The following is a 27,639-nucleotide window of genomic DNA, read 5'->3' on the forward strand; positions in this document are numbered from 1 at the left end:
CATTTCTGATGGTATTTTGCTCGTGTTAAGTGTGATCTTCCCATCCCTCCTCTTTGTCTCCTGGCTCTTCAAGCTCAGAAGCGCGGCGAGGAGCGGATGGCTAAACACGGTGCCTTCCCTGAGCGCCAGGAGACTCTGCGCTGCTGCTGTGGGGCGTGTTTTGCCTCTAGTTCTCTGAAGCACCCTGTGACTCGGTTCATCTCCTGCACAGCTGATGCCTGTTCTGTGTGTTGCTGAATCGAATGCAACCCTGATGCAGCTCCTTTTTTGAAAAGACAAGGAACCAAATTCCCCCTTAACTGTGGTACTTCTCTATTTTAAGCTTTTTATTATAAAAACACTGACTTGCTCTCTCCGTGGATCGATTTCCTGGAAACAGTTTCAATAACTGTTTCTGGAGTGTTTTTTATCATCCCAAAGCATTTACAAACTCTGAATATAGCAACAGCTAAAACACAGCCCATGTGAGGGAGGCTGCTGCCAGTGCACAGCAGTATTAGGCATTTTATAAAAGCACACATGATCAGCTCTGCAGACTCCTCCTTAGCCCCACCAAAAGGACAAGGCTGCTCTACTGCAGTCCCACCCGTGTCTCCGCTGGGTGAAGCCCCTGCGGCCGGGGACGGCGACCCTGCTGAGGCTGGAGGACTCGGTCCTGCCCAGCCGAGGTTCTCCAAGCCTCCAGGCCTGCTCCTCCAGCTGGGTCTGGCTGTCAGAGGAGGTAATTAATACGCTGCGTCTTATCAGACATTTTGAGTGCCCCTGTGGGATCGGTGTTGTCATCGGTTGCTGGAAGCAGCATCTTATTTAGCGGAGGTCGTCGCTGCTGCATTTGAACTGTGCAAAGTCTCCACTGCAGGTGCAAGACCAGGGAGGGGGAGACGATTCGCTTGGTCGGTTGTGTTGCGAGATCGATTCTGGCCTTTCCGGTTGTCGTATTATGTCTATACATTGAGTAATGGACTCTAGCTGCTCCAAGAAACTATATATTTTGTGATTTCCGTGAGAAGTCAGGATGTAGCTGAAACTTCTGACCTTGCTACTGATTTATAGCCACCTCTCTTCTTCTTTTTAATTGGTTCAGCAGTTGCAAAACACGTCACTTCAGGCTTAAATAAAGAAGACGAAGCCCTGACCTGGTGTCTTGTTCCTCTGTGCTGCAGATGGATTGGGAGCCTTGGGCCTTTCGTGTCTCGGTGCCGAGTTTTAGAGGGCAGATCAGGTTCCCTCGGTTCTCCTTGCACCTGGCCCACCGTGCGTCTGCCGCGGCTCGGGCGCGGGGGGATCTGCGCGGACTCTCCTGGCGTTCTTGGGGCGGCCCAGCTTTCATCTCCTCCTCGGCCAGCGCTTTTTCTCATGCATTCAACAGGCGTGGGTTAGCGTGCATTGCTCTGTTTAAAAAAAAAAATTTGCATGTCGTAAACCCCTGCATCCCCTAGACCTCGTGTGCCTGGCCCCCTCTCTGCTCCCTTGTCACTGATTGTCCCTCCCCACCACAACAGTTGTAAAATTTTTCTTTTTTTTTTCTTTTCTTTTTTTTGACCAGTGCCCTGGGTTCCCGTGTGTCTGCTGGATGGCTCCAGCTCACCGTCTCCCTTCGGTTCAAAGCATCCCTCTGCTCCTTCCCCTACCCCCCCCCCCCAATTTCCCTGTCGCTTGCTCTTCTCATAGGTAGTTCTGCAAAGAGTTCTAGAATACAGTTTAGTGGGAAAGCCTACCTATAAAACAAGGGGGTGATTAGGTGGGTAAACGATTTCTCTAATCTCCTGTATACGGCCTTTTGCTGCTGTTAAGGTGTTAGCTTAATCTGAGCTGTATTTGGTATTATTCTGGTCTAGCTTTTACATGTGCAGTTGATTAATTGCTAATGCTGGACTCCGAGTTACATTTTCATATTTAGACGTCGCTGGCCTGTCTTCTGTCGGGTTTACGTTTCCAACCTGCCGCCTTGCTGAAGAAGGATTGGGTTTCGGTTTGGGAGCAGGAGGAAAAGAGAAGGGGAATGCAGCAATCCGATACGGCGGTTTCTGAAATAATCCCTGTGTGCAGGTGACTTCAGACTCCCTGGTGTCTGTCTCCTGTGACCGTTCCTATCCAGCTTCCCTCCTAACGAGCGGGGAAAGGAAAAGGCAGTATTTGAAAGGTGAGCTCGACCCGTTATGTGGGTCGCACATGGTGTTAGAAGTTAGTGTGACGGCGTTCTCGGCGGGGGCTTAGCTGTAACACGGAGCAGCGCATCTCAGGAGCTCAGCTGTGCCCCTAAAGTCCTTTAGGAAGACGCTGAGTCTGTGAGTCAGTCCTGGAAGTGCATCGTTTCTGGCTTAGCCCGGAGCAGTTTCGGTGGCGGGATGTTTACACAGGATGGATTTGAATGGCTCAAGACGAGAAATCCCCTGCAAGTGCAGCCATGGCGTTTAAACGGAGCAGGCTGTGGCTGTTACTGTTAATGGGAGCGACTTCCACCCAGAGAGCGGAGGAGGAGCGAGATAATTTAGTGCAGTCACTGGAGGGGGTTGCTCTGACCAGCGAGTCTCTGCGAGCACGTGGCTTTGGTTAATGCTCAGTATATTCTGATCCGAGCATGGTGCTGGGGCGAATCTCTTGAGCTACGTGGCCCTTTGGAGCTGGGAAGCAGCTCTGCCTGGGTTGCATGCAAAGCCCAGAGCCGCTCGGGTCGGCTTAGGCCGTGCGAAAGCGCAGGGGCTGTCGTCATCTCAGTCCGAGCTCTGCAGCTGCGTAAGCGTTGCACGAGAAGGCTCCTCGCGTTGCAGAGCAGGAGCGCTGCCAGACTGAGGTCCGGCGCTGGCTCCTCCGTGCTGCCCAGACGGGTGCTGCTGCCGCGGGGCCGCACGCTGCAGTGCTCTGACTGGGCCACCGTCTCCCGAGATCATGAGCACGGCTGCAGCAGAGTGTTTGCTTTTAATAATTTGAGTGTTTGTAATGATGCAAACGCTTTGTTCAGTGCAGGTTTCTTTGCAGTGAAATGCCAGTAGTGTTGCTCTGGCTGAGCTATTTCATTTCAAAAGATGCTGCATAATGAGCAGGTTTCACGTTTTTAGTATGTCAGCAGCAGTGGACATGTATTTGCAGTTGTCTGGGTAGTTTTACAAGCGTCTCCAGTGTTGCTGATTGCTAAAATGGACGTAGAGTGTTCATTTATATCCTGCTCAATGCTGTCTGAGGAGCACATCACTTTATAGATTTTTTTTTTTATTATTAAAAAGGAAGAAGCTAATAGATTTGGACAAAGTGGCGGTTAGCAGGGTCACCAAAACTTTGTGCAAGTTAAGGCCAGCTACGCTGGCTGTTCAGAGCTGCAGGAAGCCGTCTTTTGCTTTGTTGTCATCGTCTTGCTTTTTGATCTCTGAAAATGTTATGTGAGTTGGTTGTGCCCACTAATTTTTATTATAACTCTCATATGACTTTATTTGCCCGTGATATGTTAGTGTATGGCTACCATTCTCAGTACAATAAGTTTTCTGGAAAAAATCCAAATAACTTTTTCCAAATTAAAGCAAGTGTTAAAATGACTCTTAGCTTTCTCTTTGGTCAGACACATCAGTGAATTCTTGCAGGCGGCAAGGCACTGCCAGCTCAGAAGACGAGCCGAATGGTGGGCTTGCTCGGGACACTCGGGTCCCTGGCTCTCTGCTCTCCTGGTGTCAGTGTTGGTGGCTTTGATAGCAGTCCTGCAGCAGGTTTTGAGTACAGCGGTACAGAAGGTATCCGGACCTCAAAGGTGTGGATGAAGATGCCGCGAAATATTCGATGCTACCTTTGGCAGCATCCTCGCTTTTCCAAGTCCGCGCAAGAGTGAGAATGGTGGGGGTTGGTCTGGGGATGTCCCCAGTGTTTGGGTGTCCTGGGGTGGTGGCTGCCCTCTCCCCGCGCTGACCGCGGCGCTCCCAGCGGGGACATCCTGAAGCGCCGCTGGCCTTGGGCTCCTTACAATACTAACAAATGCTCTATTGTTTTCTCGGCAAGAGGGTTTTTGTTCTGATTGTTTAAGGTTCCCTTTTGGATTAACTGCTGAAAACAAAACAGAAACCACAGTAATACCTCATTGTGTCTATTAAACAAAAAAATCCCCCATTTTCCCTGCAGATTTCAAAGGCCTTTGTGTTTGATGGGAACTCTGTCGAAACTTCAGGCTTTTCAGATGTGTTTGTTTCTTAATGATCTGGGATTGCAAGGCGTTTGACCTCGAGATTACTATCAGCACTCGGTGCTGGCTGCCTTCAAACTAACAGTAGCAGCAAAAGCAAACTGCAGATAGGAAATCTGTGCTGTAACGTGAGGTAATTCTGGCAGCTGGCCGGCTTCGGATGACAGATGAGACTTGAGACCAGGAGAGACCCTGAACTTCTATTCAACGTCCCAAACTACCACCCCACCCCTCGCCTTTCCTATAACAGATGGAAAAATATCCCTTCCCCATAGAGAGAGAGAAATTATTATTTTTTCTTATTACCTTTGTGTTTACATAGCTGTTTCTTACTCAGCGCTAGTCATTTGGGGGCATAATTTATAGGGGCCATGTACGATACACTTCTACATGTGTCTTAAATTGTTCTCACAAACATTTTAACTCCCTCCGTCCTTGCCGCTTTTTGTTTGTCTTGTTCTCCTACTTCCAGAGCTCTCGCAAAGGGATGGTGGGAGCGGGTGCAGCAGAGCTCAAGCAGGAGCTGTGGCCCGTCTGCAGCCCATTGAGCAGCAAGATGCGGATGCCTTTGGTGGAGGGTTCCCTCTTCCGCTGCGAGGCGGTGGAGCCGCCCGGGACCCGGCGCAGGGCGCAGGAGCTGGTACTGTGCCTTTGCGGCACTGTGCATCGGCAGCTGGCGCAGCGAGGGGCAGAGGGGGCTGCAAAACGCCACTCGGTCCCTCTTCTCCGCTCCCTCCTGCTGAAGTCACAGGATTGTGCTGGGGCCTGCCTGTGAAAATCGTGGTGTTTGCCTGTGTTTTGGAGAGGTGTCTGCTGGAAAAAAAAGGCATTTATTGGGAATGCATGGAAATATATTTCCTAGTGCTGGATATGATTCTGCTTCCTTAAATTTTACATCATTCTCGAACTGTTGCATACAATTTGAGAAACACCTGAAAGACAAGCTTTGTGGAAGGCACGTTGGGTGTGTTGATAGACCAGCCTGTCCTAACGTCCTCTCTCAGTGATTTGCTGGCTGCATTGTTATCTGCGTGTGTTCAGACAAATGCTGCTAGCCCTGGTCTTCCGAGCAAATCAAGCCGCCAGCCCAGTGCCTTTCAGCGCCGCTCATCTCTTTGAAACTCGTACGTATAAAACCAATCAGGCCACCTTCGGTTTCTGCTCCAGGCCCTGAGGCTTTGCTCTCCATAGATCATGTTAACCACAGTAAGCTCTGCTCAAATTAAATGTTTTCATATCAGATGTGGGTTGTGGAAGATCCAGTCTGTCAGCCTGAATGCGTGTCAGGAGGAAATAAGGCAGCTTGCGCTCCGAGTCTGGTGTGTGTGCCAGGGCCTGGCAGCCATATGCTGTTTTGCCCTGAAATAAAATGCTCAGCTCACAGTTGGTTTGACTACTTAGCCCAGGAAATTGCAAAGAGCGGTAATTGGGGCGTTTAATCAGTAATATGAACATGTGTTGTTACCTTGGTGGGGAATAGCAGGGGCAGGGTGGAGCCTTGATGGGAATCCGAATGGGATTTAACACGAGAACGGAAAAGTGCCGTTGCACGTGACCTCGGGACGCGGCCGTAGGGACGGCGGTGGCCATCCGCGGAGCTGCTGGCACGCGCTGCTGGTGTGCCAGGGGCTTGTGCGGTGCAAGATGCGCCGGCAGGGGTACGCTGCCGCCCCGGGGATCGTGCCTGGCACTGGAGCGCGTGCTCTCTGGCTGCGGGATCCTGGCGTGGCAGCACTGGGGCTGGGATGCGGAGCGACCAGGCAAGCAGGGGGATAAGATAAAGAAAATCGGAGGAAGTGACTTGACAGGAAGCGTGAGATTGTGCTAGCCCGAGTCCTCTCGTTCGAGGATGTTGGCTGCAAAGCTCCCTGGAAATGCAGAAAGAAAAGTCCTCCGTTGACAGAAGGATTTTGCCAGAAAACCCTACAGAGAGGGTTTCCTTCCGCTTGGGCTCCAAATCATTTGCTGTTTTGTTTGGCAGTTGAAAAGAATAAAAACTCCAGGTGCAGAACTTGCTTGCACCCAGGGTTGCCCGTGCCTCCCCACGAGCCCGCGATGCAGCGGCTGCTTTTAAGGGGCGACGTGGGCAGCTGCCCCCGGGATCCTGCCTGTGAGTGTGTCTGGATCACGCTGCGCTGTGCTCATGCAGTTCAGTCACAGCAAAGAGAGCAGCAGATGTAGCAAGAAGGGTTTTTATTCTTATTTTTTGCTTGCACCAAGTCCCATTGCTGGAGTGTGACCAGAAGGGGGAATTTTTTGCCATTGGCACTGCTCTGGCTTGGCTGGGCTGGGCCTCAGCGGTGTGCGAGAAGGGTTGTGGGGGCGACTTTAACTGGGCTTTGTCTTTCTCATGGGCAGCGTAGGAACGGGAGGGAGAACGATAATTCGGTGGCCTGGCTGCCTGGCGAGCCGCGTGCGCCGGCAGCAGAAGTGCTCCGTGTGTCACTGCTGGTCATTCACATCAGTCTTGTTTATTGCAATTCCAAATCCTCCTTCCCCAGCTCATTAATGCTCTTGGAGCAAACATCTCTCTCACCATTGTATTTCGTAATTAGATTTTAATTTCCTTTCGGAGAGAAACGGCAGCACAATAGGCATTAATTTATCCCAAGCCCACTTAGTCTTCTCTGTGTCATAAGGTCAGGCCTGGCCGTGCAGCATCTGCCCTGAAAAGCTTCCCTCTATACCTGGCTGGGTTTTGTTCCTTTACCAAGTTCCACTTCTGATAACGGCGTTCCTGTACGCAAGAAGCAAAGGGAAGGTTGAGGGAAGACTGGAAGAGGAGAAGCCCTTTCTCGAGCTAAGCTTGAATTGCAGGGACAGGAGTTAACTGGATTTAGATCCACGGGGCGAGGGAGCATCTGTTGTTCCGCAGCCCCGTGCTTGCTATGTGCAGAGCCTGGGTGGCCCCTTGCGCTTGTAAACCCTTTAAGGCACAATGTAAAAGCTGCAAGTTAACATTAGGAGCGAGCGAGGATAGAGAGGTCCCCTGCAGCGCTGGACTGCGAGAGCGGAGCGATGCTGACGGTTGTGGCTGTCTCGCCGCCCTGGAACCAATCCACCTGACAGAGCTGGAGGCAGCCCTGGGAAAGCAGCTCCCCGGACCCTCGCGCCCTCTGCCCCAAGCTCGCTTTCCATCAGAGCAGTGCTCTTGAGTTTCTCGGGGAAACTTAGTATTTCAGCCTGGGTCTCTGTAACAAGAGACCGGCAAGAGCTGAGCTCATGTCTGTAGTCTGCTGAAGAGGTGACTGATGTGTCTGCTTGCTCTGGGCACAAACAGCATCAGCAAATGTGGGAGAGAGGTAGAAGAAATGGGTCGGGTCCAGCGCGGGGACCGTGGTGGACAGTGGATTACAGCTTACTCCCGCTTCCCATCTGCTGCTCTTTGCCGGTTTATAATTCTCGTCTGCCGCTTGAGCTTTGTTTGCCTTGAACGCTGTGCGTGCTGGTCAGCTTTGCTTCCTGGGTCAGGCATCTCTAACGGGGGCTGCTGTGCTCGGGACATTTGGAGGAGAGGGTGGAATCCAAACAGAAACCATTTAATTGTGGTATCTGCAAGAAATAATGAAAGCAGTATGGGCTTCTGTAAAGCTTCCAGACCCAAGCGCATGCTGACTTGGGGGAGTGTGCACCAGCACCGTGTCCCGGAGCAGCCGTAAGGCTTAGCAGCACAGTTGGTCTTGGAACAAGTGCTTGAAATTTTGCTTTCTTTAACTCATGGTAGCCAGTCTGTGTGGGAGCAACCCTGGAGCTTCTCACACCCTCGCCCACCCCTCTGCCCACAGCACACATCTCCAAACCTGTTCATCTGCTCATGAGAAACTGCTGCCATGGTGCCAACTTCCCCAGGAAGGACTGGAAGCCCGGCCATGCTCCTGCGTGTGCACTCAGGCGCCTGGTGGAAAGCAGCATCTTCCAAAGGCCTCTCCAAAGCAATTGCTTAGATTCTGGAGGTGCTGCCTCCGAGGGCAGATTTTAGAGGAAATGTTGCTTTGCGTTGCATTTAACAGAGAGCAGCAGCCCTCTGTGCTGGGGACGCGGTCTCGTGATTGTGGCAAGATCTGCTTCTGAGTCTTTAACTTTATCTGTCTGGATTTTCCTGGTCAGGGTGGAAGTGCAGGTTGCAAAATACACAGAATTAATGTTTCCCTTGCTGGTGACCCGGGCGGATATCTCTGAAAGCCTTCCTTTCTCTTGGACGAAGGCAGCTCTGTGTCCTGTGGCGGTGCGAAGGGGGCAATCTGACAATAACGGAGAGATGCAGCTACCAGTGAGGAGCGCCGTCCCGCAGACCCGCCAGCGGCTCCGCGGACGCTGGCTAGCAAAGCCTGCGTGAAACTAAACATTGTGTCCCAGGCCTCCTCTCCCTCGTTTGACTGCAAGCAGTTGTGTTTTATCCTTGCCAGCGTTAACCGCCACAGCTCAGGATTTATGTTAGTAAGTTAATGTGACCAGGGCCGATAAATCAATCGGCACGACCAAAAATAGCAGCCTGCAGCTGCTGAGAGAAGGGGTTCCCTTTCCCGTGAGTGCGCAGCGAGCAGAAGGGGATCTCGCCTGCCCCGCGGGCCGCCTGCAGCCCTTGCTCGGTCGCTGTGCGCGTGTTTTTTCAGGCACCTTTGTCTGAAAACGTTACCGCGGCTGCCTCAAAGCTCCCTCAAATGCACCTCGCAGCGGGGCGAGCCCGAGTCACCGGAACGGGAGAAATAAGTGAATGGCTCGTGGGTGAGAGGAGCAGCCTGGCATCCAGCAGTGCTGCTCTGCGCTGCCTGCTCCCTAGGGATTGCCGGTCACCTGCCCGGGAGTTGAGGAAACAGAACCGCCCCGGTAGCCTTGCTTTGCATTTTCCAGATGGGGCTCCCAGACCGCGAATAATAAATGGCTGTTCTGAAGTCTCTCGCAGCGAGTCACGGATGGAGTCGCAAATGAAAGCCCAGCGTTGCGGTTGCCGGCTCTTCCGGGCGGCTCGGTGGTGCTTTGTGTGACGGATAAGATTACCGGAGGAATCTGGTGACTCTTGTTTTTCCGCTGGGCTGCCTGACTTAACCACCTGCACCGGGAGCCAGATGCGTTGCTGAAAAGCTGATCAGCCTTTATGGTGTCTGGAGAGGAGGGGTATTTCCTCACTCCAACTGGCTTTCGGATTGAGCGGAATATTTAATTTGCCGGGGGCGAATTGTGAACGGGGGGTGAAGAGCGCTCTGAAAGGATCAGCTGATTTCAGGCTGAATAGTCTCTAGATTATTTCCACAACTGTGTTAGCTTTGGCTTGATCCCACAGATCGGCAACAGCTGTTGGGAAGCGAAGCAGAGATCCCCTCTTTAAATGGACGGTCAAATCCTCAGAGTGCGGAGTGTGTTATTTCTATGTCATCCTCTTCGAGACAGGAAAAGCAGCTTTTCGAAGCTGCTGAGGCAGCATTCTGCTCGGCTCCAGGAGCTATCATCTGATCTCCCTGTGGTTTCGGAGCAAGTCGTAATTTGCTCTCCACATCCCACGCTTAGCCCAACACACGATCCTTTGAGAGGTGCGCGCCTGAGCGTGCGTTTGTTCAGGTACCCGACAACGCTGCCTTTTTCCTCCCGGGCTAACCTTCCTGCGGGGACCTGGCCTGGCCGCGCGCAGCCCGCTGCCCGTGTTGCACTTGGAGAGTAACTGGATTCTTCCTTCCCCTGTGCCAAGCCTGAAGACACGGCCAGGCTGCGGGTAGGACTTTGCCAAGTGTTGTGTGTTTATTTTAGGTAGGCACACAAAAATGTTGGCTTCGCGTCTCGATTGCTCCCTGTACCTTGAGCTTTTCTGGTGGCTTGCCTGGTGCAAAGGAGTTCATAACTGATTTTTCATGATATGCAGCATTTTGCAGCCGTTCTCACCTCTTAATACAGTGACGTGGCCGGCTGACACCGCAGAAGCAACCCTGACACTGCCGCCTTTCATCTGCCGCCAGGCAGAACCGAGCAGGAGCTTGGCCTCCTTTCCAGCGGCTGCATCTGTGAAAATCCCTGGCATTTGAGCACAATTAGCCGGGGGGATAGTTTGCCACAGGACAGCTTTGCTCATCCTGTTGTTCAGAGCCTTTACGTGGAGGTTGGATGTCTGCTGAAAGCAGCAGCTCAGTTGCACAGTACGGCTTGATGTGGGAATCCCCGAGCAAAGTATTCAGGGCTCTGGTGTACAAAATCGCAGCTAAAGGTCCCTTGTAAGAAGCTCACTGGATTTTTGTTGTCCAAGATATCCTAAATGCTGCCAGCCTATTTCTGATGTCTTTTGTACTTCTGGTTATTTCATTATGATGTTAACAAAGAGATTTCCACCACCAAAAGGCTTCTTAAACTTCTGGTTCAAGGGCACAAGCAGAGGAGGTGGGTGCTCCTGACCTCCTGACGCCCAGCGTGACACCGACCAGCCCGCTCAGGAGCCGGAGTGGGAAGCCTGTCCGTACAGTGTGCATGCGTGGGGGGGGAATAACCAAAGGGTGTTTGAATTCCAGAAATAATAACAAGTACAGAACATCATCATCAAGCCCATTTCCTATCAAGGTCACATGCTTTCAGGTCAGATCTGCAGTAAAACAAGCCATTAGACTTTCTCTTTAGAAGTGTCTGATGCGCTTTGGAAAGCTGAGGCTGATTGAAGGAGCCCATTACCATGGGGACGGTGGTAAATCTTGGCATTCGTCCTTCAGTGCATGCGTTTTTCATTTCCAATCAGCTTTCCTAATGCACAGGAGAATCATCAAATCCAACTGCTCTGACTTAAAACAGCACATTCATGTACTTTCTGATACAGACATCAAAATTAATATTGTTAGTGCTTCGAGACCACTAATTTGCAATTCCGGTCTTTTATAACCAGGTTTAAAATGGCAGCCCAGTTCCAGTGTTCTTAAGTGCAATCATCTTGTTTGTTCATCCATGTCTTAACTGTGGGTTTAAATGATAAGCCAGCAAATAGTCTGTAGCTTTACAGCCTTTCACGAGGGGACTGATTTATTGGAATCAGTGCAATACTCCTCAGGAACCTGAACTGGTTGAACCTTTCCGACTGCAATACTGAGGCAGGTAAACAGGGTGATAGAAGAGGTTTTCATCCCAACTTTGGGTCATTTATGTGGTTTGAATTGCTGCAAATTCTAAGCAGCGCTCAGCGTGCATGAAGCTCTGAAACGCTTGGAGCGGCCTGGGCTTGCTGCCTGCTGCTGCTCGGGAGCCGTGGGATCCTTGCAGCTGGGTGCAGATGCAAGGCGAAACCTGGCAGTCCTGGTTGCTTTTTCATGGTGTTCCCCTGAGCCGTAAGCGCGCCTGACGTGGCCGTCAGTGCTCGGGGCCAGCAGAAGCGCAGGGCTTGGTTTCGGGTCTCTCAGCCTGGTGACGGACACACTGGTAATGGTCACTTTGGGCCTGGCGGGACCTAACAGCTCCCACGTCCTGAGAAGACCCAGGGCCAGCTCTGGGCAAAAGCCGGCGGGTCTGCTGGACCCTGCAGGCAGCGCGGAGCCAGCCGGGCACGCGTGCGCGCTCGCTCCAGCACGTCCAGCCGGAGCTGGTCTCGTTTGGTTTTCTCCCTTTATCTGGGGTATCCCAGCCCCGTTCCTTCGAGGAGCAGAGAGCTGATTTAGCCGTTTGGCTTTGACATGCAGACCCTGTCGGTTCTCTCAGCCAAGCAAAACTGCTACAATACACTGTAGTGCCCTAAGGGGAGCTGCTTTCCATATACAAAGGACTTGGCAAAATGAAGTAAAACTTAAGTAACTATTTAAAGAGAGCTATCCAGTTGCTAGCTGTAATTTCTTCCTTGTTTGCAACACCCTCTTAAATGCTTGTGATCCTTATAAAGAGCTTTTCTCCACCCCTTAAACTTCACAGAATTGGATTTTACCTTCTGCGGTTTGAACACGCTCATTGTAAGGGGGCTGTTTTGCATTTAGTAGCATTTTTTTCTCCTTTTTTTTTTTTTAATGCCCAAGGCCATTTGGTTTGTGCATCAGCATTGAGAATGAGTCAGCTTGGCCCGAGAAATCTGTGTATTAGGAATCTAAGGCCAGTGGGTAGGACACAAAGCATTGTATTTCCCCAGGTCTTAGCAGATGGAGATTAATGAAGTCTTTCTGGATCTGGTTGATATTTTCCTTTAGACCCAAGAGGATTTTGATAACACCACGTTGCAGTTAGGCCAACTCACAAAGCCTCATTCAGGTATCTTTTTGTAAAAAGATTTTGTAAGAAATATTTCATACGCTGCTGTTAAAATCTAAACGTCTTTGTGACTTTTCTCCCTCACCTAGATCTCTAGTTTAGCATACAGAGAGATCCAGTTTGCTCTGCCTGAACGTTGCAGCCCTTCCTGCACTCATTTGTCCTGTTCCCAAGATTATTCAGATCTTGAGAAATGGGATTGTCTCTAATTTCTAAATAGAGACAATGATCTGCAGAGCTGTGGCCTCTCTTGCAGTGGAAACATTTGGGTCCTATTTCAATATAAGATGATGAGGTAAGGTAAGCAGTGCCATGTGTTGTGGGGGTGTCTCTGGGTCCGATCCTGGATGGCACAAGTACCAGCGCTCAGTGTGTCCCTAGTACTGCTTTTGGGGGGGGGTGTGATGTCCTCATTCTGCAGTTCTCGCATTGCTGGGCTTGGTTCTCTGCTGGCCCAAATGAACTGTAAATATCTGGAGCCGAGGAGGGTTTGCAGAACATTGCTTGATGTTAGGGGAAGCTAATGATTCATTTCCTTCCCTTCTGGCTCTGTGCTGTGATTTGATTTTATTTAAGAGTTTGATAATTCACTGCTGTGCTGTCTAGGTTGAAATGCTTGGAGTAACATAAGTAAACGCAGGGATGAGAACAGCTCATCTCCTGACAGCTCTGAGACTGGCTTCCCTGACCGCAGCCATCGCTTGCTTTTAGTTCCCGTCAAAGACGCATCGGCGTGGTTGGAGGCGGCCACGGGGGGTTATGAAATGCAGACTTCCCCGGCGCTGTGTACACCTGCAAGCTGGGTCTTGCCAGCAGCTGTCGTCCTCTTGTTGCTCTGCATTCCCGTGAGCTTTTTTAGTTTGGTTAATCTTGAAATTATTTGCCAGAAGCATATGCTGAGAAACGTCAAACTAGAATTGCGTGACACCAAGTGCCGCACGTCCCTCGTTTGGGTGGACACGACTTGTGCTGCTAATCGCAATGACCAGGAAATGGCAAAATCTAGACCGGGACTTGGGCAGCGTGGCCGCTGCAGCCTGCACAGCTTTTGTCCGCAGCTGGCGGAGGAGGGCGGCGAGGCGGGCGGCGCGTTACGGGCGAGCTGCGTTACGCAGCCCCCAGGCTGATGTCAAACCCATTAACCGGCTCCCGGGAACAAAACCGGGAAGCCCCAGTTGCAGCAGAATCATGTTTCTGTGTGTTGGCCTGGTTTTCGGCATGGCTGTATCTTGGCAGGGGCTGTAGGTTTGTTTAATGAACATTGCAATGGGAGGGGAGGAAGCAGCCAGGGAAGCATTACAAATTGCTTCAGAGCAGTGGCATTAAAAGTATTTGTGCTTACAATATCTTCTAAACAAAGACCTCCGAGTACAGCACAGAGATGGTAAATAGTATCCCCATTTCACTTGCAAAGAAGCAAATGCAGTAAGAGAAGAACCTCTTTGCCCATCACCGTGCGGCAAACTGCAGTCCCAGCTCCCAGCCCTTTTCACCGTCCCCAGACGAGAGTTGTACAGCAGAGATACAGCGTGTCTTTTCAGGCATTGGAAGTCCAGGCTGTCCCAGGGGTCTGGAGAGATGCCTTCAAATGTGTTGCTGAAGCATCAGCTCTGTTTATTTGCTTAGCTCTGACTTCTTGTCTGAGAGATGCTAATGCCCCAAAAGGTTCCTGTTCAAGCTGCTAAGTTTACCTTCCTTCTCTCCCTGTCTTCCCTCCCGATCTCTTTTCCAGCTGAAACTGTGGAACAAGTACCGAGTCTCCAACATTCCTTCCCTGATATTTATCGATGCCTCCACTGGGAAGGTGGTCTGCAGGAATGGCCTCCTGGTAATCCGAGATGACCCCGAAGGTAAGACCTGGAGCCCTGTGTGCCGTACTAACCTAGGCACGCAGCTGCCTTTTTATTTTAGTTCATTTGCCTTTGCCTTGGAAATAAAAAGAGGAAACAAGCAACTATTGTCATACTTAACTAATCAAGGCGCTGCATTATTTTCAGCATAAAATTCTCTGCATCGTTCCTGTTAGATCTTGTGTTTTGGTTTTGGTTGTTGAAAAGAACAAAGATTTTCCCTCCAGGATTTTTGTCTGAAGTGCTAATGAGGAAAAAGTTAGACTAACTGAAACATTAAGTTTAGATTTTTGCTGATGGAATTACATGCACAGACAGACTGAGGGCCCAGACTTCCCATACCTTAGGAACAGTGCCTTTCCAAAATACTGAACAGGTTTTTGTCACGGATATCACAGTTGGTTAGGATAATGAATTCCCTCATTATTTACAAATGAGACAGAAAAATGCTACTCTTTTCTGTTTCTGAGCTTTATTGTGCTGAGGGTTAATGTTAAATCTCATCTTCTTCCAATTTGCAAAAATGAAAATGAGCAAAATGTGTGCCCTTATTTATAGATTCTGCAGAAAAATAAACCTGCAGACCTGTCATTCAACTGTTAGCTTGTCAATGCAAATATACTACCAACCTGTCATTTCTTCATGCAAGATATGAAAACAGTGACTAGGTATAATTCAGGTGGCAGGAACTGTGTAGCAAGTACAAGTTGTAGTCTGAGCCATCTGTGACATTTCCTCAGCTCCAGCTGAATATATGGATTGATTGCTCTGGGAGTTGGCAGTAGACGGTTTGGAGCACGTGTTTGTGTGTATATACACATGCTTTCTTTGGGGGACAGGGTTAGGATAAGTTCCAGAAGTACCTGCATGTCCAACTTTGGAAAAAAAGAGCTCAGTGACATGGGGAGTTGCTATGATTAAAGCCTTAAATACAGAGGAAATGGGGTTGTGACGCTGAGTCCTGCACCCTCTGCTTCTCGATTACTGTCGAATTGCAGCTGGTGAGAAGCAGGGTGGATGGGAGGTCGGGAATGGGCAAAGCGTCCTTATCTGTAAGTGGAAAATGGTCCGACTGCATTCCTGAACACGCACCACCTTGCCCTCTGTTGTCGAAACCAATTCTGTTGACAAGGAAAAGATGCATCATGAGGCACAAAAACAGAAGAGGCTTAATCAGGCAGAAGTTGCTTTGACGTGGGTGAGGGTGCAGTACGCATGTGGGACGGAGGTGGCCACGGGGTGCGATGTGGAGCTCGGCTTCCCTGCAGCAGGCAAGGGGCTATGTGTCAGGGTGCCTGCACAGCTGAGTAGCTCTGCACCCCGCTTGGATGGGGAGAAACCTCAGTAGATCTCCCGTATAGGATCCCCCGTATCTTGGCAGAATGTAGGATGTTCTTCTAATGAAAAATTTTGAAACTGTAAATGCTTCACGTGCACCTTGCTGTTTTGTGTCTTCTTCCCTCCTCCATCCCAAACTCCCCTAGGTCTGGAGTTCCCCTGGGGGCCAAAACCCTTCAGTGAAGTTGTTGCCGGGCCTCTGCTAAGGAACAACGGCCAGTCGCTAGATAGCAACGTCCTGGAGGGCTGTCATGTCGGGGTCTATTTCTCAGCGCACTGGGTGAGTAGTAGGCGCTTTGCAGAGCAACTGGAGTGAGCTTGGGGGCTGGCTTGAGCTCTGGGAGATCTCTTCTGCAGCTCCTGCAAGGTCACCAGTCCCTGCAGAGCTTGGTGGGCAGCAGGAGGATGAAGACATTTTGCCGATCAGTGTGTGAGCAGTTAAGAAGCTTTGGTGCTTTCATGAGAAGCCATCAGCACTGCAATTGAATATCATCCTCAGTTGGCCCTTCAGAGGGGAAGAAGTTGACAGATTTTAAGAGGGAGAGGTTTCACTGGCAGTTTACTGAATCAGTGGACTGTTGCCAGAAGCACCAGGCACTTTCTAGGCAGCAAGGCTGCTTCCTGATGCTCCAGGAAGGATGAGATCATGACTGGCTTTTGATGGTGTCTAGCTCACTGAGACCTGTTTATGAAGGCTGGGTGCGAGTCCAGCCCTCTGAGGGGGACGGGGGACCGCGTGCTCACGTGCGCATTGTGTTTTGCAGTGCCCACCTTGCCGAAGCCTCACGAGGGTCCTGGTGGAGTCCTACCGGAAAATCAAGGAGGCGGGTCAGAAATTTGAGATACTCTTCGTTAGTGCAGACAGGTAACGAAGCACTAATGCTCTGTGCAGGCGGGGCTGGCTGGCGAGGCTGGAAAGGTCTGTGCCTTGTGGAATGCGAATACGAGCAGAGCAGGGTGTTTGTGCTGCCGAAAAACCTAGGAGAAGCTTGTGCCTCGCAGTCGAGGAGGGCTGTGAATGACGGCAGGCAGCTCAGGGCTAGTTCTGTTCTGTGGTTCATTCAAGCAGTCTCATTTGGGGAGGAAATGTTCCAAAAATGGGATGAGGCCTTAGAGAAGACAGTTAAATCACTCATAGGGGAGTGCAGGGACCCGCTGAAGACTGAGGTTTAGGCATTAAGATGACAGTGGAGGAAGGTGCTGGTGCTGGGGATTTATCTCCATGTGCTAGAGCAAGTTGGTTCCGGTATCAGAAAGTCTGTCCGAGTCCTTCATGCTCTGCCCTGCAGAGGAGAGCTGAAACGGAATCAGTGAGGACAACCCCGGGACGGAGAGCAAGCTCTGTCCAGGGAGCAGCTTTTTATTTTACTTTGTGGCTTGTGGGTCTGAGAGATGTTTGAGCCGCTGCTGTCACAGCGGGTTGACATTAAGACGCCCTGGAGAGTTTGAAATATTTTGTTGGAAAAAAATGCATTGCAGAGCCCTTCTGGAGGGGCTGTGGGCTTTAAATTTGGTACAGCTCTCCCCAGGTTTGTACCTGCCAGCAGCCCTTACAGGTGGGACTTGGAATGGAGAAAGGTCTTTGCAGGCCAGATGTTTAATGAGGAAAACGAGGGGCTGCAGGCTGGATCCCATGCGCTGTTCCCGTTGCACAGGTCAGAGGACTCCTTCAAGCAGTATTTCAGCGAGATGCCCTGGCTAGCTGTCCCGTACACTGATGAGGCCAGACGATCGCGCCTGAATCGACTCTACGGCATACAAGGTAGGAAGGGCCCCGCTGATGCACAGCTCTCCTTTCTGCTGCTTTTGTTGAATATTTGTGATGTCTCCTCTTGTTTAACCAAAACAAGAAAACAGCAAAGCAAAGCAGAGTGCCCCAGGCAGAGCTGCTTCATGTTTCTGCCCTCCGCAAACTCACATTCCTACCACCTGCCAGGCAGGCTGTTAGTTGAAACCGGACTTCCATAAACAGCCTAATTCTTCCTGGAAACTTGGAAACTGTTTTTGGCTTGGATGTTTTCTGCCTAATTATTGATTTATTTGTTTTGCCTTTTCTTGAAGGTTTAAATTTCATTTTCTTGCTGCTCTATGCAATGCAGAGGCAGGCCATCGCTCTCCGCAGAGGCTGAGGAAGATGGCATCTGGTTTATGTTAGTGACATGAGTTAGAGAAGAGTGTGCGTTTGATGTAAACCATGGCTTCGCCTTTGCTGTGTGTGTCAGTGCCAGAATTGCAGCAGCCTTGGCTGCTCCGAGGGGCAGGGGGAGAGAGTCTGTCTGTCTGTCTGTCTGTCTGGGTGTTTTCAAAGTGTCCTGAAGATAAGAGCTCCCAGCAGCCCCCCTTGGGCCTGACGCACTGTTCATGCAGGGGACAAACTGCAGTGTAGTGAGGTGCAAGGCAAGGGAGTCTTCCAGACGTACCTGCAGTTTCTCCCTGTGCTTAAGGGACAGGAGGATTTGGAGCCTCCAGTCTGGCTGGATGGTGCGTGTTTCTCATCCGCTTCAGCCCAGAGTCGGTTGGACGGGCGCAGGCTGGAGGTGCCAGAGGAGGAGCAGCATTGCCAAAGGCGGCCAAGGGCCTGAGGACGCGGCTGGACCCTGCTGGTGGTCACTGCGTGCCTTCCTGGCTTTGCCCGCGTTGCTTCTGCGAAGCTTCATCAGTGAAAGGCTGCCAGAATGACCTGAATCCTTCAGTTCGGATTGTTCATCCGTGTTGGTGTTAATGTGATAGTTTCCCCGATTTGAGCATTTGGCTGAAGCTCAGTGGGCAGCAGGAATGATCCCTCTTTGGAGTCCTCCCCAAATAGCCCTTCTGGGGTGAGCTCAGGTGCCGTCGCTGTGCTCTGTTCTCCGATGCGAAGCCAGGAATAACTGTTAGCCTGCTTTAAATAGCCAGCAGTTTGCTTCTTAATTACCTTCCCATGGGGCAGAAGCATTCCACTTTCATCTGTCTTTCCCCCGGCCTGTTTACAAACCTCTCCGGCGCTGGTTTCGGCCGTGCGGCACAGGACGGCTGCCAGTTTCGCTGGGACTTTCTGTAAATAAGGTGTCCAGACTTGGACACTGCCGCGCCAGGCGTGCTGTAGCCAGGGAAACGGGGACAACAGCTTCGCTTTTAATACCAGCCGCTGTCTCCTTAAATGTCTCCTCGTTGCGTGCTGACCTGAAAATGTAAATATTTGCTGTTCCCTTGCGCCCTGACCCTCTTCCCCGGCCGGGGTAGCTCCCATGTTACCCTTGCTTTTCCAGGGATGCGGACGGGTCTGGCTGGAGGCCCCCGTGCTCCGTGCGTCACGGCTGCTCTGTACGGCGGGAACCTCGCTGCAGGGGTGAGCTGCGGCCCAGAGTCGCTTTGCGATGTGGGGCAGACTGCAGCGTGCCGCACCCGGTGCGGGGGGGCGCGTAAAGGCGTCCCCGTCCCGCCTGCCCCCCTGCGCGGCTCTGCCGGGCGGCCAGCAGGGCCGGGCCGGGCTCGGCGCCGAGCGGCGCGGGAGAGGGTTCCGTGGGGGCAAACCCTCGGGCGGCTCCCCGGAGGTTGTGGTTCTCCGTTCCATGTCCTAGCAGGCGCCGGCTCACCCCGGCTCTCCCGCCTCTCTGTCGTCAGCAGGGACGCAGTGGTAAAGGCCTCCTCGCCAAACGCTGGTGCAGAGAAGCAGCTTTGGGCAGTTGCCAGCCTTTCCGCTCTTCTGCCTTCCTAATGGTCCCGTTGGCTTTCTCCTTTTTGCAAATCTCCAGTAAAATCTAAAAACGATGCTGTTCACCTCTGACATCCTTCGCTATATTTGGCGTCATGCTTCTGGTTTTGCTCTGTAAAAGCCTGCTTGGCTTCTCCGCTTTCCTATAAGACTCGGACAACCCTGCATCATTCGTTGTGGCCGTCGTTGTTCTCCGTCCGTGTGGCCGGCCAGGCCGCCGGTCCTGTGCGCCTCGGAGCAGCCCCCGAGGCCTGGGCGTGGGCCGGTCTCGGCAGCCAGCCGGAGCGGGGAGCTGGGAGCCGGGCACGTGTGTGCGGGGTGCCTTTCCCACTGCTTTTCTAAGGCCTGCGGGGGCCGTTCCCGGGGCTGAAATAACAAAAGCGCTTGTCTTCTCAAACTGTTTGAGTCGCTGAGCGGTGGAAAGCAGCAAGATGGGCAGCTCTCTTGTTGTTTTAGTCCTGTGTTGGCCCCTACAGCATTCAAAAAAACCAGTGAAAAACGTAGGTTGAGTTGCTTTATTTGGGTTTGCTTGAATGCCTCCATTCATAGCCCGTGTGGAGTCGGTGGGTTGTACCATCGCCACCTATATTAAATTGCTTCTGGGTGCAGCGCTATCTGGAGAGAGAGTCCTTTCTTGTAGCGTGGTTGTTTCGAAGTAATTCTCCATTGCGCGTGCTGCTCCCGGGCTGCGGGGCGGCTGCCCGAGATGAAATCCCTTCATGCGAGCTCTCCTTCTGGTGGCCCAGGGAGCAGTAGTAAAATTCATGCCCAAATAGGAATTGCCCCACATTGCCGTGTGTCTTACGAGAGATTTCGGGTGCCTGAAAATCCACCGTGGACTCCATCGCGGCTCTCTGGGATTTGCAGTCAGCTGTGGAGACTTGAAAAATCTGTTTCCTCCCTGCCCTGGGCTTTGTTCCAGACCCCCCAGGTCACTCCTGCCGCCCAGCTGGTGGGAACGGCGCGGACATTGCTGTCAGGAAAGGTTTCCTGTACCGGTTTGCTAAAGGTTTCTTCTGAAGGGGTGAAAAAACAACAAAAACGCCAGCCCGTGCTGCAGTTGGTGTATTCTCTGAGTGTTTTGTTCACAGTGATTTGATTATCCAGCCAACAGATTTAATGCAGATAAGATTTTCATGTCAGATATGGTTTTGGTATATAAATAAATAAATGCATTGTCAGGCTCAGTAACAAATTGTTTGGCCCGTGTGTTTTCATAAAAAGCCAGCCCCGTGGGAATCGAGTCCGTTTTCTACTGCCTAAAATGAAACTGAGCCCATCTATGCTAATTCTAATCTGTGCTTATACAATATTCATTGCGGAATATCTGATTTACGATTCTTCTGGATAAGTAGATTCTGGTGTTATGACTCAAGACAATTACCAAAGTCCCCGAAAGGCACTAAAGAAATAAATAGTGGATGTAGGTGGGTGAGTAGGGGCTTGTGTGCGTGTCTAGGAGGGGAAACGTCTGGGTGAGCGGGTGTGAGACAGGTTTGCCTGCAGGGGCTGCTGGGCAGGGACGGTACCCGGGGCACCAGTCGGCATCTCTTGCAAATGGGACACATTTTGTATTTGCAGTAGGAAGTTTTAGCGGCTGGGTGCTTTGCTGTGTGTCTGCATCTGCAAATCGGGTAAAGCCTAAATGCTTTGAACTGTGCAGGAAATCAGGGATGACTGCAGGATCGCTCTTGCAGAATAATCTAGGTGTCAAACTCAGGCCCTTAAATTTCCCGGGTCGGCAAAGCTAATTTGAAATCTTTTCTGCGGTGAGATGGATTTATCGGGGTGCCTGGCAGAAGGACGTACAGGAATGGTTGTGGCCCCACTGGGGATGAACTCAGATTTCCTGGCTTGCAGGCTGTCTGTCTGTCTGCGTTTCAGGTGTACGGTGCAGAGCTGGAGAGGACCAAAAGGCAGGCATTTGGGATGGGGATGGGAATCATAAATGCGTGGAGATCCCAGTCGTGCGGGATGCTGGTCGTCATGTGCTTCTCCTGGCTTCAGGAATAGTTCGTGCTACTCTGTGTCTTGCAGGATAGGGCCGGAGTGAGTTTCCGAAATCCAGTCTGTTTAACCTGTCCCTGCCCTAGAGCTGCCTTGAATACCAGCAGGTAATGAATAAGCCTTTCTGTGATTTAGAATCCCTTTCTTGGCGTACCCGCGGGATTCGTAAGGCCAGCCGGCGCTCTGCGGCGCTGTGCCGCTCCGAGGGCCGGGGCGGCGCGGGCAGGCTCGCACATCCCGAGCGAGGAATGTGAAGCAGCGCTGTCTGCGCTGGAATGAGGGGAATGTAACCGCGCCGGGGCGCGCAGGCAGCCCTGGCGCGCCCAAACGGCCCTGCGTTTCCTAGCGCCGTACCGAGAGTCCAGGAGGCTTGTGAGTAACCCACTGTTTTACTGACCTGCGAGCGAGTCTGGCAGTAGCTGCAGGGGAGAGCACGTTCGTTCCCCCCTGCCCAGAAAGTGCCTCTGCGGAGCATTTCTGACAAATGAGCTTTAAAACGATTCTTTGGGCGGAAAGGGAGAGGTGAGGCGAGGAGGACCGGAGCTGCCCGAGCGCCAGTCGCGATTCAGAGCGTGTTGCTGGGTGGAGGAGGGGATGCTCGATGGCAGCGGGGTCGAAGCCCGAGCGATGGGAATCGGACGGGGAGCGTGACACGAACGCTGGTCGCTCGACCCCTGTCTCTCAGGGCCTGATATCACGTTTCTTCCCTCTTCCTCCCTTTTGGGATGTTGCTTTGTCTCCGTGACGAGAGAGCAGCAGCGTGTTTCCCACTGAAGTCACCACCGTGAGCTGCTTCTGGTGCCGTTTTGGTTTCCTGCTCCCACAGTTCAGTCTCCCGCCCTTTCTGCCAAGAGGGTGGCCCTGCGCGGGTCAGCAACCGCCGGGAGTGCGGGTCTCCTCCTCCTCCTCCTCCGCTACGGGAGCTGCTTGTGCTGAGGGCCCCGCGCGGCCGCCTGCCTCCGCGTGCCTGCCGTGCCCCAGCTGCTGGCATCGCCGCTGTCTGAGCACTGCCACTTCTCCTTCCTCAGCGGATCCTCGTGCTCCCGGCTGGCTTGCTCGGCTCTCCCAGCTGTCCAGGGGAGTGGGACAACTGGGCTCAGGCTGCAGAGCATTTCTCCAGCTTTGCGGACGTCCATTTGCTGTTTTGCCGGTGCTGCGACATTCTGCTAGGCCCTGAGGCTACCGGGCAGCTGTGGTCGTGTCTCGGCTCTGTCTCAGGCATCCCCCCTGCCCCCAAAAAAGGCTGCTGTTTGTTTGCAGATGAGCGGGGTCTGGGTGGAAACTGCTTTCTTGGGGCGTACCACCAGCAGAAAGGCTGTTAGCGTAAAACGAAGCTCTCCCGCCTAACGATGCGGCGTGTCCTGCAAGTGGCATCCCTGACATTCGACACAGCCCGTTCCTCAGGGGCTCTGAGTTGCGTCGGGGGGGCTCGCTGCAACTGCCGGCCCTGGGCACTGCAAGCCTCGCAGGTATTGTATCAGATGGAGCAGCCACCAGCTGGTGTCCGCCCTGCGCCCGTGCCAGCGGGGCTGGGTTTCAATAGGTGACTCGTGCGAAATCTCTGCCGCGGCTGCCTTCGCCTCGCTTTGTTTCGCACGGTGAGCCCTGGAGGCCAGAGGCCGCGTGTGCGCTGCCAGCCTGCTGAGCCGGGCGGCCCGCTGTGCTTTTAGTGAAGCCTCCCTCTTTGTGCCTAACAGTTTGACGTGTGCATCATTAGGGCAGGGTTGCAGCCAGTCCTGACGTGAAAAGCAGCTCTTTTGAGCGTAGCAGCATCGCATCTGTTTCTGTCAAGACAAATGCAGACCTGCCGAGCTAAACCCAGCTGCTGAAAACGAGCTCCGTGTTTGCAGACCCTGCCCCTGTGCCGGGATGCTCGCCCTGCGCTGGCCCGTCTTCGCGGGCAGCCCGTTCGCACCCTCTCGTCGGCTCCGTCAGGCTCGCACAGGTGCTTTCAGCTGTTGGTCTGGGTAAAATGTGTTCATCGACTTTGCGGAGGGGAAAGCTCCGTCCCCGTTTGGGCAGGTAACGCGCGTGAGCAAGGCGGCACAGTGCTCCTCTCAGGGAGGACTGGAAGCAGAGCTTTCCCATGCTTTTGCTGTGCTTTTGTAGCAGAAAACTGTGTGCTTATAACTTCCTGGAAGATTATTCTTAACACATGTGCCGCAGCCAGGCAGGATGAATTAAAACACCCATACAGCAACATCCACAGCAGCTGGAGTGTGATCGTCCTCCTCCAAAGCAAAATCTGTTAGCAATTGTCGGCAGCTCTTCTTTTTGCCTCCTCTTCCCACACCCCGCGCGTCTCCAGGTGCTTGTTGTAGCACGCTCCCCCCAGGGCTTCCCCTTTAGGATGGGGTTTTCCAGGCCCTGCAGCTCTGTGGACAAGATGATGCTTTGCCCCAAGGTCGGAACCGTCCTCTGACGTCCCCAGCCCCGTCCTGTTCAGGGCCGTTACCCCCTAGATCCTGGATCCTGTCCCCGTGGGTGTGTAGGGGTGTATCTAGCTGATTCTCTCTTGGTTTTCTTCCAAGCCAAGCCAAGGCGGCTGATGCTGCATGACCGCCGCGAGAGGAGCAGCGGAGGGCTGCGGAGGCCGAGCGAGGCGGGCTCCAGGTTTCTTTGCAAGCGTCGTGCGCGGTTTGATCCGGCAGCTGCAGCCGGCGGGGTCTGAGCCGGGGCACTGCCCAAAGAGGCTGGCTGCTTCCGAGCTGCCCGGCTGCGTGAGCCGCGTCGCCTGCGAGGGCTCAGCTGGTCTTAGCGAAGGATTATCGCGCTCGCCCTGAGTTACCCTGCTGTTCTGGTGCGTGCCTGCGTCGGGGTTTGGATGCTCCTTTCTGTCCTCGATCGCGAGCTCTTTGGGGCAAGGGCAGAGCTCTGCTTGGGGTCCTGCACCGGCCGGCCCAGCGGCGCGCTCGGGGGCGGCGGGGCGCTGAACCGTGCCGGCTGCAGCGTGCGGCGTGAGCAGCTCTCGGAGGTAACCGCAGCTGGAGCTGCACCGTGCAAACCCATCCGGACGGCGTTTCTCATAACCTGAGAGTCAGCTCTGAAGCATAATAAAAGGTGAAATAATTACCTGCAAAACTCATCAGAAATCCAGGAAGTGTCCAACAGCTCTGGAGCCCCAATGCCTGCGAAGGGCTGTTTCCCTGTCACCGCAGCGCTTCCCAGATGTGCCCTGCTGGCTCTGGGAGCAGTCGCTACGGCATGGTGATCGGGACTGGGCTCTCCGTCCGGTCTCCTGTGTGCCGGGGCCATGGCAGAGGCTCCGGGAAGGAGGGAGGAGCAGCACAAATAGTACGGAGGTCCGTTTCCTCCCCCAGCCCCTCTGGCAGCCTGCAGCTTGGGGCTGTGAGCGAGGGGTGTAGCTTTGTCCTTGGGTTTAATAGCCCTTGGTGGGCTTTTTTTCTCACGAGAAAAATTTGAATGTGCGTATGACTTAGAGGAGGGCTTTCCCGCTCGCTGTGCCTGGAACAGGAGTGGGGTGGCAGCTGGGAGGCGGCGTCCGCTTCCGACTGACACTTTCCCCTCGCTTTGCCACGGTGGAGGTGCAGGATCGCTGGCCAGGACCCTGTGGCCTTGCTCTCAGCAAAATTCTCGCTTTGCAAGCTCCGTCCCACGGCTGCACACCCACCTTCCCCGCTGCCTTCGGAGCCGCGGCTCCCCCACGGCCCCCTCTGCTTCCGCTGGGGCTGGCGTGCCGAGAGGAGCCTTTGGTATTTCCCGGCTTTGTTCCCTGTTTCGCGTGCAAGTTCCTCAGAGGCCAAGGACCAGAGATGGAGGGGCCATAACGAAGTAATTGTAGCCTTTGAAAATGATGTCTAACAATATGGCATTAATAAATACAAATCGTGCTCTCAGCTTTCCGAGCTGAAATCCTCACAGCTGCCCTGCTAATTCTCCTGCTCCATCTCTGCTTGCGGAGGCGGGCGCTCCCCTTCGGGTATTCCCAGCAGGGATCCACGCTAAATGAGCCTAGTTAGCGCTGTGCAGCTGCCTCTTGGTCCTCCGGCCTTTATCCGCCCAGGGATGTCAGGTATCTGCCTCGCCGAGGCCCGAGCGCTGCGGAGCGGCATCCAAACCATGTAATGTTCATGGCTCGCTGGACACGTCTGTGCGCTGCGACAAGGGCTGGGCAATTATTTGTGAGTGCTGGAAGGAGTGTGGGGCGCGGCGGGTCGGGGAGGGGTTCGTAGCTGCTAAAATGGATGGGTTTCTGCCGGGAAGGAGCACATCCTGCTTCCCGGCCCCTGTTGTGTGCAGTCCACCCTCTGCAAAGATTCACGCTCCCGGCTTTGAGCTTGGGCCAAGCTCTTCGCTGCCAGCCCTGTTGCAGAGCCGGGGGTGGTAGCGTCTGCCTGGCCGCTCCTGCTCCTGCCTTGCACGCTGGAGGAGCTTTTCATGCAGGTAATCTGCAAGACGGGACGAGCTTTTGAGGAGAGTCCCTGTCTGGTGTGGTGGGGTTTGCATCCGAGAATGTCCGTGCCAGGCAGCGGCAACATCTCAGCGCACGAAGGGGAAAGGAGGGCAGTGCCATAGCCCGTCTCCCAGCTTCCTGCTCCGGCCTCCCAAGTTGCAGTGCTCTCCTGGGGCAGAAAGAGGATCCAGGGACCCTGCTTCCCAGATCACGCATGAGCTGTAAAAAGAGTGTGGTCCCTGGGCTCCTGCCAGAGCCATTAGAAAACATCCTTTTTCCCCACGCCCTCTCATTCCCAGGTTAGCGCTTTGGCTGATCCCCCTTGTTTTTCTTCCGTTGCAGGCATCCCGACTCTCATCGTGCTGGACTCCAAGGGAGACGTGATCACGCGGCAGGGGCGAGTGGAAGTGCTGAACGACGTCGAGTGCCGCGAGTTCCCCTGGCACCCCAAGCCCGTGCTGGAGCTGACGGACTCCAACGCCGTGCAGCTGAACGAGGGCCCGTGTCTCGTTCTCTTTGTAGGTACGGAGCGCTGCTGGTTTCGGATCAAGGCTATGCTCGAGAAGGGGTCTGCGTTACCTGCACGCTCAACTGGAGCCAGCCAGAAGGTCCTCTAGCCTCATAACCTGTCTCTGGTGGTGACAGTGTCTGCGGGAAGTGGCATCTGCCCGTTTGCATCCCCAAGGATGCTGATACTTGCTCCTGTGTCCAGAGAGGCCGTGGGAAGGCAACGGACTGCGTGAGAGCAGCTTGTCAAATCCCCTCCGGGCATTCGAGGGGGGGCGGCAGTCCTGGAGCCCTGCTGCACCAGCGAAATGGGCTATTGCAGCCTGCAGGGATTGGCCAGAGCTGCTCCCGTGGCAAAGCCTGTCTGTGCCCGCGTTTCTCCTGCAGCTCCAGCCCTGCAATCCGAGGGGTTTGGTGGAGTAGCAATTTGCAGTGGTGAGGAGCTGTCATGTACGAGATGCTTCAGTGGCGGCTGTGGAGAGGAATGCTAATTAGGTGCTGAAGAGAACTAGCAGTGCACCGCGGCGCTCGGTGGTGTTTGAGATGAGGAAGGGCTTTTCTGGAGCAGAGACTCCAAGCGCTCATGAGGTTGCAGCTGAGGCAGAGGATGGGTCGGGAAGCGTCTTGAAGGGGTTGCAGTTCGGTGCTGGGAAGCACAGTCCAGGGCTTGGATTCCTGGGCTCAGTGAGGCTGTGACAGACAAAGGATCATCTTGCTTGCTCTGCCGATTCTTGGATATTCCCTCTCCATGGGAAGCTGGCTGCGGGACAGAGCAGGCTTTTCCCCAAAGCTTGTGTCCTTCTTCCACAGTCAACCCACACATGAAGCTCAGTTGTGATTGGAAACGGGCCTGGAGCTCATCCTAAGCGCAGCTGGGTTGTTCCCGGTCACTTCCCTTCGCATGACAGATGGTCAAATTATGGCAGTGCCTTGGCTCAGGTGATCCCTGCTCCAGGCCGACCCCCGGGCCGGGCGCAGGCAGCTGCGGGATGGCCGGGAGGGCTGTGCGTGACACGCTGCGGAGCGTGCGGAGGGGTTTGGGGGCTCCGCCAGGAGGCTCGATCCCCTTCTCCGAGTGTGTTTGACCCGTGAACGCTCTTCCGAGCAGTGGCGAGGGTTTGCTGCAGAGCCTGCTTTGGCCGGAGCCTGCCGGCGAGGCGTTGTGCCGAGGGGCGCTGACCTGGGACGCCGGCAGGGATCGCTTCCCGCTTCCTCACGTGCCCTTTGTAAGCAAAACGCCGCCTTTGCAGGATTCGTACTATGGCTCTCGCTCTTTCCCTTCTTCCCTTTCAGATTTCCTTCTGACCCTGATTATTTATTCAGCAGAGCCCAGCAGGGGATGCGAGAGCAGAGCCAAAAATACTCTCCTCAAGCTGGGCGGACCAGCTCGCCACGCCGGGCGTGATTGATGGGCGCAGTCACTGCAGGCCTCTGGAAAGAGTTATTTTTGTCATGCTCTGAGCAAAGT

The 27,639-nt window shown here is 53.5% G+C and overlaps 1 protein-coding gene across 1 annotated transcript in view; it reads left to right on the forward strand.

The window, feature by feature from the left end:
• NXN (nucleoredoxin) overlaps positions 1–27,639 on the forward strand; it is a 66,419-nt gene that overhangs the window by 33,049 nt on the left and 5,731 nt on the right. Inside the window, exons 2-6 of the mRNA XM_067309713.1 lie at positions 14,094–14,211; positions 15,696–15,829; positions 16,314–16,414; positions 17,205–17,311; positions 26,007–26,186. Coding sequence (XP_067165814.1) covers positions 14,094–14,211; positions 15,696–15,829; positions 16,314–16,414; positions 17,205–17,311; positions 26,007–26,186 — 640 coding nt within the window. The remainder of the gene's footprint in view (positions 1–14,093; positions 14,212–15,695; positions 15,830–16,313; positions 16,415–17,204; positions 17,312–26,006; positions 26,187–27,639) is intronic.

The sequence above is a fragment of the Apteryx mantelli genome, chromosome 22, assembly GCF_036417845.1.
Source record: "Apteryx mantelli isolate bAptMan1 chromosome 22, bAptMan1.hap1, whole genome shotgun sequence".
NCBI classification, from domain to species: Eukaryota; Metazoa; Chordata; class Aves; order Apterygiformes; family Apterygidae; genus Apteryx; species Apteryx mantelli.